The sequence below is a fragment of the Patiria miniata genome, unplaced genomic scaffold (assembly GCF_015706575.1).
Source record: "Patiria miniata isolate m_02_andy unplaced genomic scaffold, ASM1570657v1 HiC_scaffold_3, whole genome shotgun sequence".
Classification (NCBI taxonomy): Eukaryota; Metazoa; Echinodermata; class Asteroidea; order Valvatida; family Asterinidae; genus Patiria; species Patiria miniata.
The window spans coordinates 10,383,533-10,398,109 of NW_024037069.1; the positions used below are offsets into that span (position 1 = coordinate 10,383,533).

At 42.1% G+C, this 14,577-nt stretch overlaps 1 protein-coding gene across 1 annotated transcript in view; it reads right to left on the minus strand.

Annotated features, from left to right (window-relative positions):
* LOC119738824 (cilia- and flagella-associated protein 54-like) overlaps positions 1-14,577 on the minus strand; it is a 79,141-nt gene that overhangs the window by 32,624 nt on the left and 31,940 nt on the right. The window contains exons 34-49 of the mRNA XM_038213791.1: positions 14,323-14,537; positions 13,570-13,760; positions 12,381-12,608; positions 10,713-10,936; positions 9,532-9,785; positions 8,659-8,814; positions 7,579-7,767; positions 6,844-6,931; positions 6,147-6,329; positions 4,832-5,099; positions 4,297-4,383; positions 3,724-3,846; positions 3,413-3,466; positions 3,071-3,222; positions 2,479-2,615; positions 802-899 (exon numbers count right to left, since the gene is read on the minus strand). Coding sequence (XP_038069719.1) covers positions 802-899; positions 2,479-2,615; positions 3,071-3,222; positions 3,413-3,466; positions 3,724-3,846; positions 4,297-4,383; positions 4,832-5,099; positions 6,147-6,329; positions 6,844-6,931; positions 7,579-7,767; positions 8,659-8,814; positions 9,532-9,785; positions 10,713-10,936; positions 12,381-12,608; positions 13,570-13,760; positions 14,323-14,537 — 2,647 coding nt within the window. The remainder of the gene's footprint in view (positions 1-801; positions 900-2,478; positions 2,616-3,070; positions 3,223-3,412; positions 3,467-3,723; positions 3,847-4,296; positions 4,384-4,831; positions 5,100-6,146; positions 6,330-6,843; positions 6,932-7,578; positions 7,768-8,658; positions 8,815-9,531; positions 9,786-10,712; positions 10,937-12,380; positions 12,609-13,569; positions 13,761-14,322; positions 14,538-14,577) is intronic.

Below are 14,577 nucleotides of genomic sequence, written 5' to 3' on the forward strand. Positions count from 1 at the left end.
TATCATTTGGAAAAGGCGCTTTATAAATACGGTAATTATTATTATCATTATTATTATTTGAAAAGCTATGGAAAAATAATACCACATTTTTACCCAGAGTACAGCATATAGCAACCAGTGATATGCCATAAGATGCAAGGGTGTTGCCTGTCATTATTAGGTGTCTCTAGTTTATCTTCACAGGGGCATGGTATGTCAAGGCTGCCAATACAGCCAAAACGTTAGTAAGCTGCATGGTGCAGAAAATATTAAGTCTGCGAAAGATGGCTTTATTGTTTTGTTTTATAGCGTTATCAACTCATGATAAACTCATTGCAATAAACAAAACTAGAGACAATATACATTTGGCATCATTTAATTTAGCGTTCTTTATGGGTACAACTGCAATTTCTTCCTTCAGATTTTCATTTTTGTTTGACTGACCGAACCTACCAACTGACCCATCTTACTTTATAGGGAAAACAAAATGAGAACCATAGATATAAAAAGAAAACCCTTATGCCAGTGTTGGTCTTGGAGTCAGGTCCTGTTCTGATACAACAGACAAACAAACAAACAAATAAACAAACAACCCAACCAAAAAAAACCTGAATCCCTACACTTCTATTACAGAATTCCTTAAAAACTAATTGTCATTACAAAGTTGGATAATGAATGAATACGCAGAGCAACAAAAAAACCCAAAATGTTGTAAAGAAACAGCAGTGAATCGTTCAAGTACTTGAAAGCAAATTCATGGCATTTATGAAAAGCAATAATATAAATGTAGTATCATGTTAGCGACTTGTCAGCGCAGCCTACCTTGATGGCTTCCAGTGTTAGTGGTTTCTTTCCTCCAGTAAACTTCTTGCCGGTGTCTTCTGTAACAGTCAAGCTTTCAGCCGAGCCGTCCTCAGATGCTGATGACAGAAAATTAAATATGTGAGCTGACGGTTAGCATATGGGTTGGCAAGGAAGAGTGGCTTGTGTAATTAAAGCTTTAGTCCATCATTTGCAGCCATCCGAAAAGTAACTGGTGTAATTATTGTTGAAAAACATACTTGGTTGAAAGATAGTAAGAGGACTAAACTCCCTGTGAAATTATTCTTTCTGGCAAGCTGTCATTTTGAAGTAATCAACGAAAGAAGGCCTTTCCAACGGTGCGTCTTAAGACGCACCGTAGGAAAATTTACATTAGTAGTTCGTTTTGTTATTCGGCGAAGCGCATGCAAGCATTGGCACGATGCACACGCGCACGCGGTTGCTATAATTCGTCGGATCAGTGCGCGACATTGCGTATAGCTGCAATCGGCTCAGTGAGAACGTCTCTCGGACGCTGTCAGGCCCAATTCAAAACATGATTCAGCAACTTTTGATTTGAAATTGAGATCCTAGAATGCTGTTTTTCTCGGAATATACAGCTGAAGCTGAGCTGAAACTTCATCAGGTTAGTTGTTCAGTATCCTTCATTAGATTTTGAACACTTTTGTTGCTTCAAACGAACAAAATGCACAAATTGCAAATGATGGACTATATCTTTAAGTGCATTTTACACCTAAACTTCATCGTGCATGCAGGGTTAGCTCAGAATTTTGTGCTCGTGCTGTAAGCACAGAATGACAGTGCTTATGTGGTGCTTTACAGCTTTTACTCCATGGGTGCGCGTGCGTTCCCTCACTAACCCCTGGCCGTGGTGAACACGTAAACGACGCTAACTGGCTATTCAGAGCGTACTGCGCGCGCATTTCGAAGACTGCATGTGTGCTATGCACGTCACGTCATGTACGAGCATAATTTTTTCAAAACTGCGCAATGCCTGTACGATATGGAGTATGGCAGCCTCCTTTTTCACCCCCCCAAAAAACCTGTACCTTCAGTTGTAAAGGGACAAAAGAGGTACATAATTTTAATACAAATCCTTGCTAAATAACGCGACGTCGAAACCTTATGTTGAAAGGATTGATTCTTCAAAAACACAACTTTCAACATTTTAAACATGGCGTTGCGCATTAGATACATCGACTGCAGTCCTAATTTAAATGTGTCATATATTTTGACACATTTAAATTAGACACATCCAGGGGTTACAATCGCGCAAGGCATGATGGGAAACAACATGGCGCAGCAAGATCGTACCCATGGAAACGAGGTTGGGTGCTTTATACCAATGTCTCACAGTTATTACCCATGTTCATCAGGCCATGAGATTAGGTTTGTGCAGCAGCTTAAGATCAAGGTAATATGATCTCTACCCTCACAGGTACCCATTTATACTCCTAGGTGAATAGGGGCAATTGCAGTAAAGTGTCTTGCCCAAGAACACAAACACCATGTTACCATCAAAGTTTTAGTCCATGTGCCATTACACATAAGTCGGAATAAGTGTGTGATTTCTAATGGTAAAAATGGTTGTCACATGTATTAGTTCTTGTCATCACCCCTTCTCTTTTACCCTGGTAGGACCCGCCCCCTCCCTGTCTATCCACACCCCAGGCTTACCCAGGGCATCCTCCACAGTAATCTTGGTGTGCGTCTTCTCTGTCTTCTTAGACACCACAGAGTTAGGAGGCTTGCTGATGGTGGTGCTGGTGGTTGGGCTGGGTTTCCTCTGGGGTGGCTCGGGGCTTGAACTAGTCCTGAAGACCAAATAAAAAAAACTTTATCAAATAAATTTACAAATACATTTAATAAAATTTAATTCATATATTTCTTTCAAGTGGAATTAATGTTTTGTAAACTGGAAGTTGGTTGAGAAAAAATTCAGCAGAAAAACAACAACAGATTTCGACAAATTTTCCACAATATGACAAACCCCACTCTTTTCAAATCTGCTTTAAGTACAACACTTAGCACCAATTGGGGCTTTATATTAGTAGCACTTGTGATTACGGTGACTTTTTGTTAATCATTCAGTCTACTGCCAATTGCAGTCTTCTTGAAAATGTTTTTGAAGTTTTTCAAGCTAGAACACAACAAAATAAGGGATTAAGTGAGGGAACCAGGATTTTTTCCAAAATGGTGAGGCAGTGGTCTTCAAGTCAAGGATGTATGGAGTGTATACCCTGGTGAATTTTGCCCTAGGTAGTCTTACGTGATGATGTCGACATCAGGCATGGCTTGTATCGTTGATGCAATGGCTACCATCAGGTGTGCCTGGGCTAAGGACAGGTGACATGTCAGGTGGGGTCCATACAGTGTGGCCAGCGAGGGCGACAGTCTCTTCTCTATAAGTGTCTCTAGCATCTACAAAGAAACGACAGAGCAAAACTTGACTACTTCTATCGTTCACTGTTTTAAAGTGACAGCATCCAAATACACATGGTACATCAGCTGGTTTAGCATTGGCAGGCCGACCCTGGCAAGCTTGGTGGTCGAGTGGTTAAGACATCAGCAATCCTAATTAAGTATTTAAGAGGATTTCAATTACACTCACCTTTAGGTTTGTGGGTTCCATCAAAGGCTTGGCCGAGTTAAACTTCTGAGAAGACTGAAGAGAGAAAATATATCAAAGTGTACTTGAACCATAGGAATTACCACTGTAATTTGGGAACATTAAAGATATTTAAGAACACTTGCATTATTTTAGACAAACCAGACACACTTTTTAAAAAGCACTACAAAGTCTTTAAATCATACAGCATAACATTCTCATCTTAATAAAAACAAATCCTCTATGTCAGAGTGAAGTTGGAATAAGAACTTAAGAAAGAACTGAAGAGATGTAATCTTTGAAGAAGTGCTTACCATTTTGGATTCCACCTGTCGGAAGTTATTGTCAGCTGTCTGTGGTAGGCGCTCACCATGCAGCAAACGACCCAGGACGATGAAGGCTTCACTGTACAGGCTCAGCTCAGTCAGAATGCGTACCTACGTAAACCAATAAAGGTTACATAAGGGATAACTTGTAGAACACTATCACAAGTATGGTTGTCGTTTACATCCTCTGGAAAACTTTCAGTAATGTTAACCTTCCATGGTAAATGTGACACAATTATTACCCCTGTTCATCAGGCCATGAGACCAAATTTTCTGCAGCTGCTGAAGATCAGCGGAACCCAGTCTCAACCCTCACAGGTACCTATTCATACTCCTGGGTTGAGAGAGGCTATTGTAGTAAAATATCTTGCCCAAGAACACAATCACCATGTTCCTGTCAGGGTTCAAACCCATGTTCCATCACACATGAATCAGACATCATGACTACTGGACCATGGTGTGCAGTCTGCAGAAATCTTAGAGGTCAATGGTGCTGTGAATGTTTTTAGAGCTGGGTTACAGATTGACAAGATGTGAGTTGAGAGAGAGAGATTGTTTTACCTTAAGGATCCGACCATCCACTGCACGCTGTAGGTCTCTGCAGACAAACGTGGTGAGGTACTGGTACAGCGTCAACAGGGGCAGAACCTGCAGACAGAACACACACGTGTGAGAAAATTGAGTCTGGTGGTCTGATAAGAAGGTCGAATCCGATTTAGTCAAGGTTTCAAGACTGTGGGTTTGAATCTGGCACCAGAACACTCTGAACACAGCAAATTCTTGATAAAAAACATTTGCTATTCCAAATGTGCTAGAATGACAATGACAAGATTAAAACTTTTTTTTTTTCCATTAAAAACATTGGAAAGTAGAAAACAAGAATGTGTACCACAAATATGATGTAAATCATGACAATAATTTTACATAAAAAAGCTCAATCGGCTATAAGAATTCTACATTACCAAATTCCATCTGAAGTTCTGAAATTGAAAAGTTCTTGCATCTGAAAACAGAGTCATATTCAGACTAAGCACTGCAACACATGGAATGTAATACAAATTAGTTGCATCATGATGTCACATTCCTAGAGACCCACCATGAGGTTGTGCCTGCCTCTAGACAGCTCCTCAGCCACCCAGCGCAGCGAGGCCAGCAGAGTCCTGCCATCACACCGGTATCGGTCCGACAGGAGGTCCACCCCAGGCACCAGGTATTGGACCTCGCAGCCCTCGCCGATCTCGTACAGGGCATAGTCACGGTCGGCTGTTGGGTGGGGCAGGGAGGCACGGAACAGGGCCTTGAAGAGGAAGGCGGAGAGGAAGCAGCTCTCCATGCGCAGGCCTAAGTCAGAAGTCAGGATGTACCTGGACCAAACAAAAATAGGGGCAAAGGTCAAATGAAGACCAGAGGTCAAGGTGTATCTGGATTACATTGTATTTAGTCCGTGATGAATCCATACATCCATAGAGTGCTTGGGTGGGTTTGAATGGTATAAGGAGTATATGGCAGGGGACTTTAGTGCGTTACAGGGACTAACCCTCCCTCTCTCAGTGACAATCTAGAGAGAGTTACCCTATACATCAAAATCTATCAGGTGACAGGTTTTGACAGGTCTGTAAACTGGCCTCATATTGGTACAATTGACAGGCTGTGGTAGGTATGTTAACTCAGGGTACCATGCCTTGACTGACATTGATAGATGTGATGGGTCAGCGCTGGTGAGTGCCTGTCAATGATGGATTTATCTCAGTCACAATGAAGGCACACAAGGTTCACTCATGCATTCCAGCCAAACAAAGGCATCCCCCATAAAATGGCTGCTACACAAGCTGAACCAGTATTAATGGTCACCCTATCTATCAAACCCCTTCAACAGGCTTTGACAGTTATACGGTTTAATTCATAGGGGATCTGGTAGTTGGTGACCGGCCTGTACAAAAGCTACGGGAGAGGAAGTGGATAGATTTTTTCGACGTTTTGTGACAGTTATATCAACAGGAGGGTTATGAGTTAACAACATATATTCAGTATGACAGGGCAGACCCATTTAATGCTCAGGCTTATTGTCTGACCCTCAAACTATGGTTTTTCATTCAATTGTTTTCTTTTGTTTGCTTTTACATGGTAGGATGTAAACCAAACAACACTCTAAACCGGAGCATGTAGCTGAGTCCTAACAGCCAACGGATGGACAGGCCTACTTGCATACATGCATTACATGTTATGAATGAACCCAAACAAAACCAATCGAGGCACAACTAAAAAATTTGACAGCCAAATCTGACCAACCAAGAGATGGCCAGGCCTACTTACATACATACATGCATTAATTGTTATGATTTAAACAAAACCAATCAAAACAAGTCTGACAGCCGAATCTGACCAACCAAGAGATGGCCAGGCATACATACTGTGCAATCTTGGAGGCAAGCACGGCTCCAAGCAGGCAGCCCCACATCCCGCAGCGATCCAGCAGCTGAGAGCTGATCTCATGCTGTGACTTCTGGCCAGTCAGCAGCTGTCGCCAGCTGTGCAGCGTGTCTGTGGTGTTCATGATCAGATCTAGGGACTCGGACCACCACTTGAACGCTGCTCTGAGTTTAGGGAAAGAAGAATTCAAAAGTTGTCATTATACTGCATGAAAGATGGCACTGAACTCGTTCCCCAAATTTATCAGAATTGTAATAAAAATTTAAGCAATGATAATTTTCTAAAAACCATTTACCGTGGGTTTTCACAGATAGCATTATATTTTTTTGCAAACAATGATAGACAGTTTTCATTTTCATTTCCAAATCTTCCAAGATGTGCCTGTCAAGGAGAGCAATCTTGAGTAAAGAATATTACCGAATGAGTACACTTACAGCCCTAAATGATGCCAATACATTCCGAAATGTTGAAATGTCTTCACTCAAAAATTAAATGTACGTGCAGTTCATGCTGCTATGTCAGCTTGTCATTAATGTTGACATGAAGTTTCTGTTACAAATTTTTTTTTGCTCCAGATTTTTTTCTAATCCATGCCAATGGTTTTGTGTTGATATCACTTGGCTCTGTAACAATAAAGAGGAAAAGGAAACTCAGAGCCTACATGGATTTCAAGTTTACCTGATGTTAGCAGCGTGGTAGTGCAAGTTGCCCAATTCATGCATGGCTTGAGCTGTCAGGCCTAACTGCTTCCTGGCCAGTAACATCTCTGCAGACAAAATTGAGGAACACGGTAACAAAGAGATTTTACAACAAAATAATTATTTAATGAATATACGCTCCATTCCAAAATACCCTCCCCCCAAAAAAACCCCCAGTATCATACCTCAAGATAACACAGGGCAGATTTTTTTCATGCAAACCTGTGAGGAACTCATTTATAGTAAGTAAAGTCTGTCACGAGCCAATGTGGCCCGTCAGGCCAGCGTTTGTCTCTGGTTTCATTAGCATGAAACGACTGAGAACCTTTCTACTCCCCCTGGATGGGATGCCAGTCCATCGCAGGTTACTCCCAGCTAATGCCGGTATCCATTTATACTCCTGGGTGGAGAGAGGCAAGTGGGGTGAAGTGGCTTGCCCAAGGACACAACATATGACCAGCGGCTGGATTCGAACCCCTGACTCTCTGATCATGAGTCACAAACCCCGACCACTAGGCCATACTATCTCGTATCAGTTCATGCCGTCTTCTGAATTTGAAGTCTAGAACATATATCAAAGGGGTACCAGCCTAGTTTACATTGCTCAGTATTGTGGTCATTAAACCATGACTAATTTTTTTTTTTTATGGGGGGGGGGGGTTCGGAGATGAACGGAATAACAAAATCCTGGAGTTACTAGGAGCCTTTTCCATACCGATGGTCTTGTCGTAGGAGGTCAGCACCACTCCCAGCTGTGACTTGGGCAGTGCCGATGTCTGGACCTCGGCCATGGTCTTGAACTCTGCTCGGGCCAGGTCAGGCGGGACAGTCATCTGGGGCTGGTCATCTGTCTCTGAGAAACCAACCCGGCTGTGGATGCTGTGATGGCTGGGCGCTGGGGCAGCTGTGGTCAGAGAAACAGAACAAGTTATTAGTATTAGGCCGCATATTAATTATGACTACGGCTGGCAGTAACGCACGTGTCTATGGCAAGTAGCCACAGCCGCTTCTATAGGTTCATGTGTAATTGCAAGCCGTAGCCAAGTACAAATTCAGACATAGTCTTAGGCTGTGTCCAAATTACTTTTCAACGGCTTGGCATTACACAGGTGTCTATGGAAGTGGCTGCAGTCACTTCCCATAGACACATGTGTAATTTCAAGTCGTAGCCAAGTAATTTGGACACGGCCTTATTTATGGTTTCTTCTATGGATTTATATCCTGTTCGTTAGTAAAAACGTCATCTGCGCGCACACCAATGATAACTAACTCAATGGTTCCAATGGTTCCAATGCTACTGAATGGCCAGTGGGCGTGGTTTAAACTGAAGTGACGTCACACTAACGAACTGGATAGCGATTGGAATCCATAATCATTTAATGATTCTCTTGACAAACTACACTATAAAAAAAAAACCTGCTCAAAAGCAACATTTTTCTTCAATGTAGAAAATTAATTTATATATCAGTAATTCCCAAGTACTTTTGTTGATAATTTCCAAAAAGCTGGGACTTTAAATGTGTTAATAATTAATCCAAGCTCTTCTTCCATTTTTGTTGAAGTATTTTTCTTTTCAAAAGGGTTGTAAAAAGGCTGTAAAAAGGCTGTAAAAAGGCAAAAGTTGAAGCTGGTGAATGGGAAAACGGCCATAGTATATATTTTTCTGGGTTGAAAATTGTCAAATGGGGACCAACAATCAAACACTGAGGTTAAAGAAGAATTTTACATCAGCCCAGTGCAGGCTCTTTCATTTTCTTTGAGAAACCAAAACGTTCCATGTTCAGGAAATTCCTACCGTTTTGCTGTGTAGCCAGGTAGAGCACCAGCAGCTTACGGCTGTGCTGTAAGGCTCTTGCTGTGTAGTTAGAGGCACTCAGTGCTTGCTGAAACACAGACAGACTGTCTCCAACATCCAGGGGGACGCAGACTAGCTTCCCTGCATCTGAAGCTCCTGAGAAGACCAAAAAAAAGAGCGTTTGCTAAACCGTACGTTAAAAAGGAATTTTCATGGTTACTGCAAACTATACAACTTTCCGTTTGTACTACATTGTTATTGACATAAAAATGTGTACTAAATATTACTGTGATCTTGTAATTCCTCCAAAATAAACAAAGATGCACAATTCCTTTAAAATTTCTCCATGGAATCACCTTGTCGGCAAAAATTAGACAGATTCACATTAGCATCACAGCTGAGTCTCTCAGTGCTATGAAAACCATTAACCCTAAGAATGATTTACTAGGAACCGTACCTATCCTGGCAAATTCCAGCACCATATGGGAAACTGCACACACATATTTCTGACTTTGATTCTGGAGGTGTGCCAACCCAATGTAAAAGACTGTCAGTTTAGGGGTACTGTACTCATCCCGACAGATTCCAACAAAACATGCTGTTGGGGTTTGATGGGTTGAGTTCTGTTAGGGTTAAAGGACAATGATGACTGTTTATTTTTTTCTTGTGACAAAAAAGCAGCATGAAGCCCCTGTTTTTTATGCTAATTTAAAATTTGTTGATGCTTTAACTCGCTCCGGACAGCCAACATGTTTGCATTGATCAGTTTTGGCTTTTGTGCTATTATTTTTAAGGATCTAGGGGTGGATTGGAAACAAATCTCAGGGAGGGAGAAGCATAATGCCAAGTGATGAAAAAGATATAAGGACTGACCTCCGTACACATCATGGCCCTCGGGGTCAATCCTCCCGCCCATATCGATAGCCTTGAGATTGGACGGGTCCAGCTCAACGGTCAGCTGCACGTCGGTGTAGTTCCTGGCTGTGATCGGTACCCCACCTAGCTTGTCCGAGGCAAGCTGGAAGTGGGGCTGGACAGGGGGTGGGCCCCCATAGGCTTGGAGGCGGGAGATGAGCTTGCGTTGGGCCTGGATCAGGAGAGGGCTGACCTGTTCCGAGTAACGCTCCCTGTGAAGACAGACAGGAAATTAATCAATGTATGCTGGAAAAAGGGTTGTATTTTTGATATGAGCCTTATCATGGTTGACGCAGATGCAAAGCTACTTTACTTTGATGCACAAAATACTCATGGCAAAAATCAACCGAGGTGCAATGTACTCAATTTTGTTGGCAAGCTCATGTCCTGAATATGTGCTGTTGTGCCAAAAATTTGCATATTTGCATTTTCTTTTTTTGAGCTGGCCATCCCAAAAGATGCCTAAATGGAGTTACTTTACTTTACTTTAAATGCCTCTATCTTGTCAAAAAAAGTTCACTTCCATTGTTTAACTAGTTAATGCCGGAGACCTTGAAATACACGATCTGGCAATGTATATTCACAGGGGCGGGTGACGGGTTAAATCATCAAGCTTTCCCATAGTCTTCGGCAGTGGACATGTATGCATGCCAGTGGTTCCCACTGGTTGTGTACACACCATGTTTTGAACTTGAACGATGTACACGACTTTATACTCGTAGCATATACCGCTCCATGGCGGGTTGCAAATATGAAGTTATGGTGAGAATATCGTACAGATATTGTACAAAAGACTCTCAAGAGTCAGTATTTGTGGTGTATGACTTGATTTTAAAATGTGGCCGATATATATTGACTTTTTCAACAAAAATAGTGTTTTCCAGCCAAAAACAATCCTGACAGCAAGTGGTTAAGTTTAAATATTTCAATGCCAGATTTCTCTTTGTCGATTTTTATTTCTTTATACCACATTAAATAACCTTAAATATTATGCTAATTCATACTGTACTTACACCACTGCGAATTAAGTGTACTTTTCACGCAACACATGAACTTGATGATAGTTTTAATGGGTGAAAAATAATTATAAAAATCAGTGGGCAAACTTGAAGGGAAGCCACAAAAGAACTAAAGCTCACTGTGCCAGGACGTTGAATCTCATGGCCACGTCTGCCAGGCATTCCCACTGCTGCTCATAATATAGCATCTCCAGCACCCTGAGCACCATGCGTCGCATCCAGCGGGAGTCGGCCGTGCTCAGGTCATCCAGGGGATTCTCAAACTTCAGGCTGGCACCGCCCTTCTCGTCTGAGACGGAACCCACCCAGCTGTTGACCAGGACGGGTGGCTGCTTCTTGGACTTCTGAAGGAATAAAAATTCATTGCATTTGAATGAGATGCTGGGATTGAAACATTAATCTCTCTAACTTTTTTTTGTGATTTAGACTAAATATATTGAATAACTGCAGTGAAACCTGTCCTGTCAAAAAATGCTCTCCGTTGTTTACAGCATGTGCTTTGATTACTGATGTCTTGACGAAGGTGTTATGGTAAGATCAGGTCATTCTGTTAAAGGGAATATACATCATTTGCTTTTGCTGTAATTTTCAGAAATGGATGGAATTGGGGGGGTTGGAAATATATAGCAAATATAGTTACACTGACTTTTTTGAGGTTTTGGGTTCGAAAATGCTATAAAAACCAAGAAAAACGATCATTTTCCTGTAGTCTGGTTCCCTGACTCCATATAAGAAGAAACAGAGCAGTTTACATACATTGGGGAATTGTAAGGTCAGGGAACCAGTCTAGCTGGCTCATACACGTTCATAGGTTTGTAATCGATTGCAAACAAGTGCGATGGTCAATTGGGGCCAGTATTTGAAAAAAAAGCCAGTTGTTTCCAATGCTGATCGACCGATCAGCGTTGGAAATTGATACAAAAATACCACTTTTCTTGAAAAGTATACCAGGTGCCATGATTTTACAGGATGCTTTACACTGTCATTCACTAACAGTCCAGCAAGGTATTTCAAAATTATTTGGTAGTTTTATTTTTTGATGTTTGCAAATGTTGTATTTTCCCTTTAACTCTTGGCACCATTTAAGATATTTGGCTTTATCAGTCTTCAGGTTCGCAATTATTTGCCCATAATTTGAGAGACTCGTCAGAATCAAAATTCTGCTACGGAAGAATTGAATTTTTAAATTTATTCGTTTATGATCATTAGGCAATTGGCCGGGATAGTCCACGAAAGACTTTCAACTTAATTCCAGTTGGGTCCCTTGGTAGAAGACGTGGAAGGAAATTACAGTTTTAGAGGTGGGAGGAAAACCCCAAAAATGATACTCTTGGGAAACCCGCAGAATCAGGCAGGTACTGAAAACCCAATCCACATATTAGCCCAGGCGAGATTCGAACCCGGGTCACAGCTGAGGAAAGTACCGCTACATCAACCTGATCCCCCCAAAAAACATGAAGCCAATGTTCAGAGTCCATGTGTGTCTTTGAAACGTTCAGTTTGAATAGGCTCACAAATGGATACAGAACCAGTGATGGCGACAAAGCTGGAGACGAAACCAACATTTCACAAATACAACTGTGGTTTACGAAATGTCGGCTGTGTCTCAAGCATCGGCTTCAAATCCAATGAAAATACACCAACCACTGGCCTTGTGCGACAGGACTGGTGTCTTTATAGCAGAAATTGGACCAATATTGTAAACAGCTCGGTCAATCAGGGGACAAGAAACATGGACCTGGAGCCTGACGTCAAATTCTAAGCCGAGGTTTCGTAAATCCTACAAACCTTCTGCGATGCCTCCGCCTGGTTCTGCAGAAACACCATCATGTCCAGCAGGCAGTCCACGGCCGTGTAGAAGGGCCTCCAGACCACGGCCCTCAGGGCCTCCACGGAGAGCAGGCCGTTGGTGTGACCGCTGGCGAAGGTGTGGAGCAAGGCGGTGTGGGCACAGTTCCAGAGAGCTCGGCTGGCGTTCTGCAGGAGGGTCCAATGGCTGCCACGATGTGCTAAGACCTGGGGGGGAGGGGGGGAGGTCATGTTGCAGGAAATGTTTTTCTTTAAGTGAGTCGTTATGATTTTAACATTATTATTTCTGACAAGGTACTTTCTTTGAAAGAATATATGTCAGCATTGCATAAAGCAATATTACAGACAATTGATTTTTAAATTGGGAGGGTTTTTTTTTTTTTTTTTAAGTAGTATCGCTTGTCAGGCTTCTTTCTTTAAGTCTGAGAAAACATCAATTTCTGGCAGGTCAAGCATTGGTGAGGAAAATCCATCACAATTTACACTAACGCCTTTCTCTGCTGGAATTCACTGTAAATAAATTGATTAAAAACCTCACTCAACTTCTGATCAACTTTTGATTTTAACTTCAAAACTCCAGAGTAACAACGGAAAAAGAAGTTCAGTTGGTCACACTACGGTAGCCCCGATGGTGTATTGTTTTTTTGTTTAATGGAATCGGAACAACAGCTACATTGTCACTTGGCTGGACTACTGTGAGTTCTTGGTTGGTTCTTCTCCTTAATACTCCTCGTGGGAGTTTATACAGGAGGCCAGAAACACCGGGGCAGACCCCTTCTCTTAGCGATAGGTGTCACTAGGTTCTTTTACGTGCATTGCATTGCATTACACAACACATGGGACCTACGGCTTTCCGACCATCCGAAGGACGATGCAATACTGGTTAAGTGCCTTGCTTAAGGACACAAGTGTCTACCCGGGCTTGAACCCACGGCACTGTTGCCTCTGAAACACCAGAGCATGAGTCCGGTGCTCTTAACCGCTTGGCCATGACACTCCATGTCTGGATGTTTTAAGGTAGTTTAGGGCTGGCAATAGTACGACTTCAGGCTCAAAATGCTCAGGTGTGGAGAATTTTTTTTTAAAATCAAGCCCAACATCCCCCCTTTTGGTCTTTTATGGCATACTCAACATAATCCAACACAAAAAGAAACCATGAGCAACTGACCACTGCTTTCTTGAGGTGGTCAAACGTCTTCTTCAAGCTATCCACAGTGGCCTGCGTGGTGATGCCAGCATAGTCAATGTGGTGCTGTGGGGCTTTGGTGGTTGGTTTCTCGCTGTCGTAGGAACGATACGTCCTCATGGTGTCTGATTCTTTGTCGTCTGGGGGAGGGGGCACCACCGGCACTGGCTTACCTTGAAAAAAAAAATAATTAAAACTTACTTAAAAGACATTACTAATGGCAAGACAAAATCTGTGAATTTCGGTAAAAATCACATAAGTGTGGATGCTGATGTTTAAAATGTTGTAGTAAAGGGCCATTCTATAAATTTAGGTTCAAAAGTGGCAATTTTTTTCTGTCCCTGTTACCTTGGTACTTTGTAATTTGCCATTTAAATATCACTAAGAATGACTTCAACATTTTTAAAATTGTTGACAGGTAGTTTGCTATTCATAATCACTCTTAGAGGACGACTGCATTAAGGAGTGCATGCAGATTTATAAAATTACAGGTGTCAGATGTAACAGGAACAGGACAAAAAGCGGACCCAAATTTATAGAATGACACTAATTTGGTATTTATTGTGATATTCTATTGTTTGAGAGTTGCCATGGGTTTCAAAAGTTTGTTTGTCCATCTCTGTGGCTTTTGGCTGTGAAATTATCATGTGACTCACATTACACTAACCAACAGTAACCATACTGCGATCCATAATAGCCGTAAGAATACCCTGGTGTGACTCACATTACACTTACCCACAGTAACGAGTGCAGCCACCTCTATGGCCGAGGGCTGCATCTTGTACTCGTCTCCAGGGTCCATCTGCTGTAGCTGAGCGATGACAGGGTCATTCATGGACGGTCGCGTGTCATCCTGTCTGGTGGCTGCCCTGGATGGCCCTCCGTCCCAGCCAACGACTAAGGTACCGGCTGTCTCAAAGGTGAACCACTCATTGTCCAAGTAAGATGATCTAAGAATAGAAAGAATTATGTACATCTAAGCAAAGACCT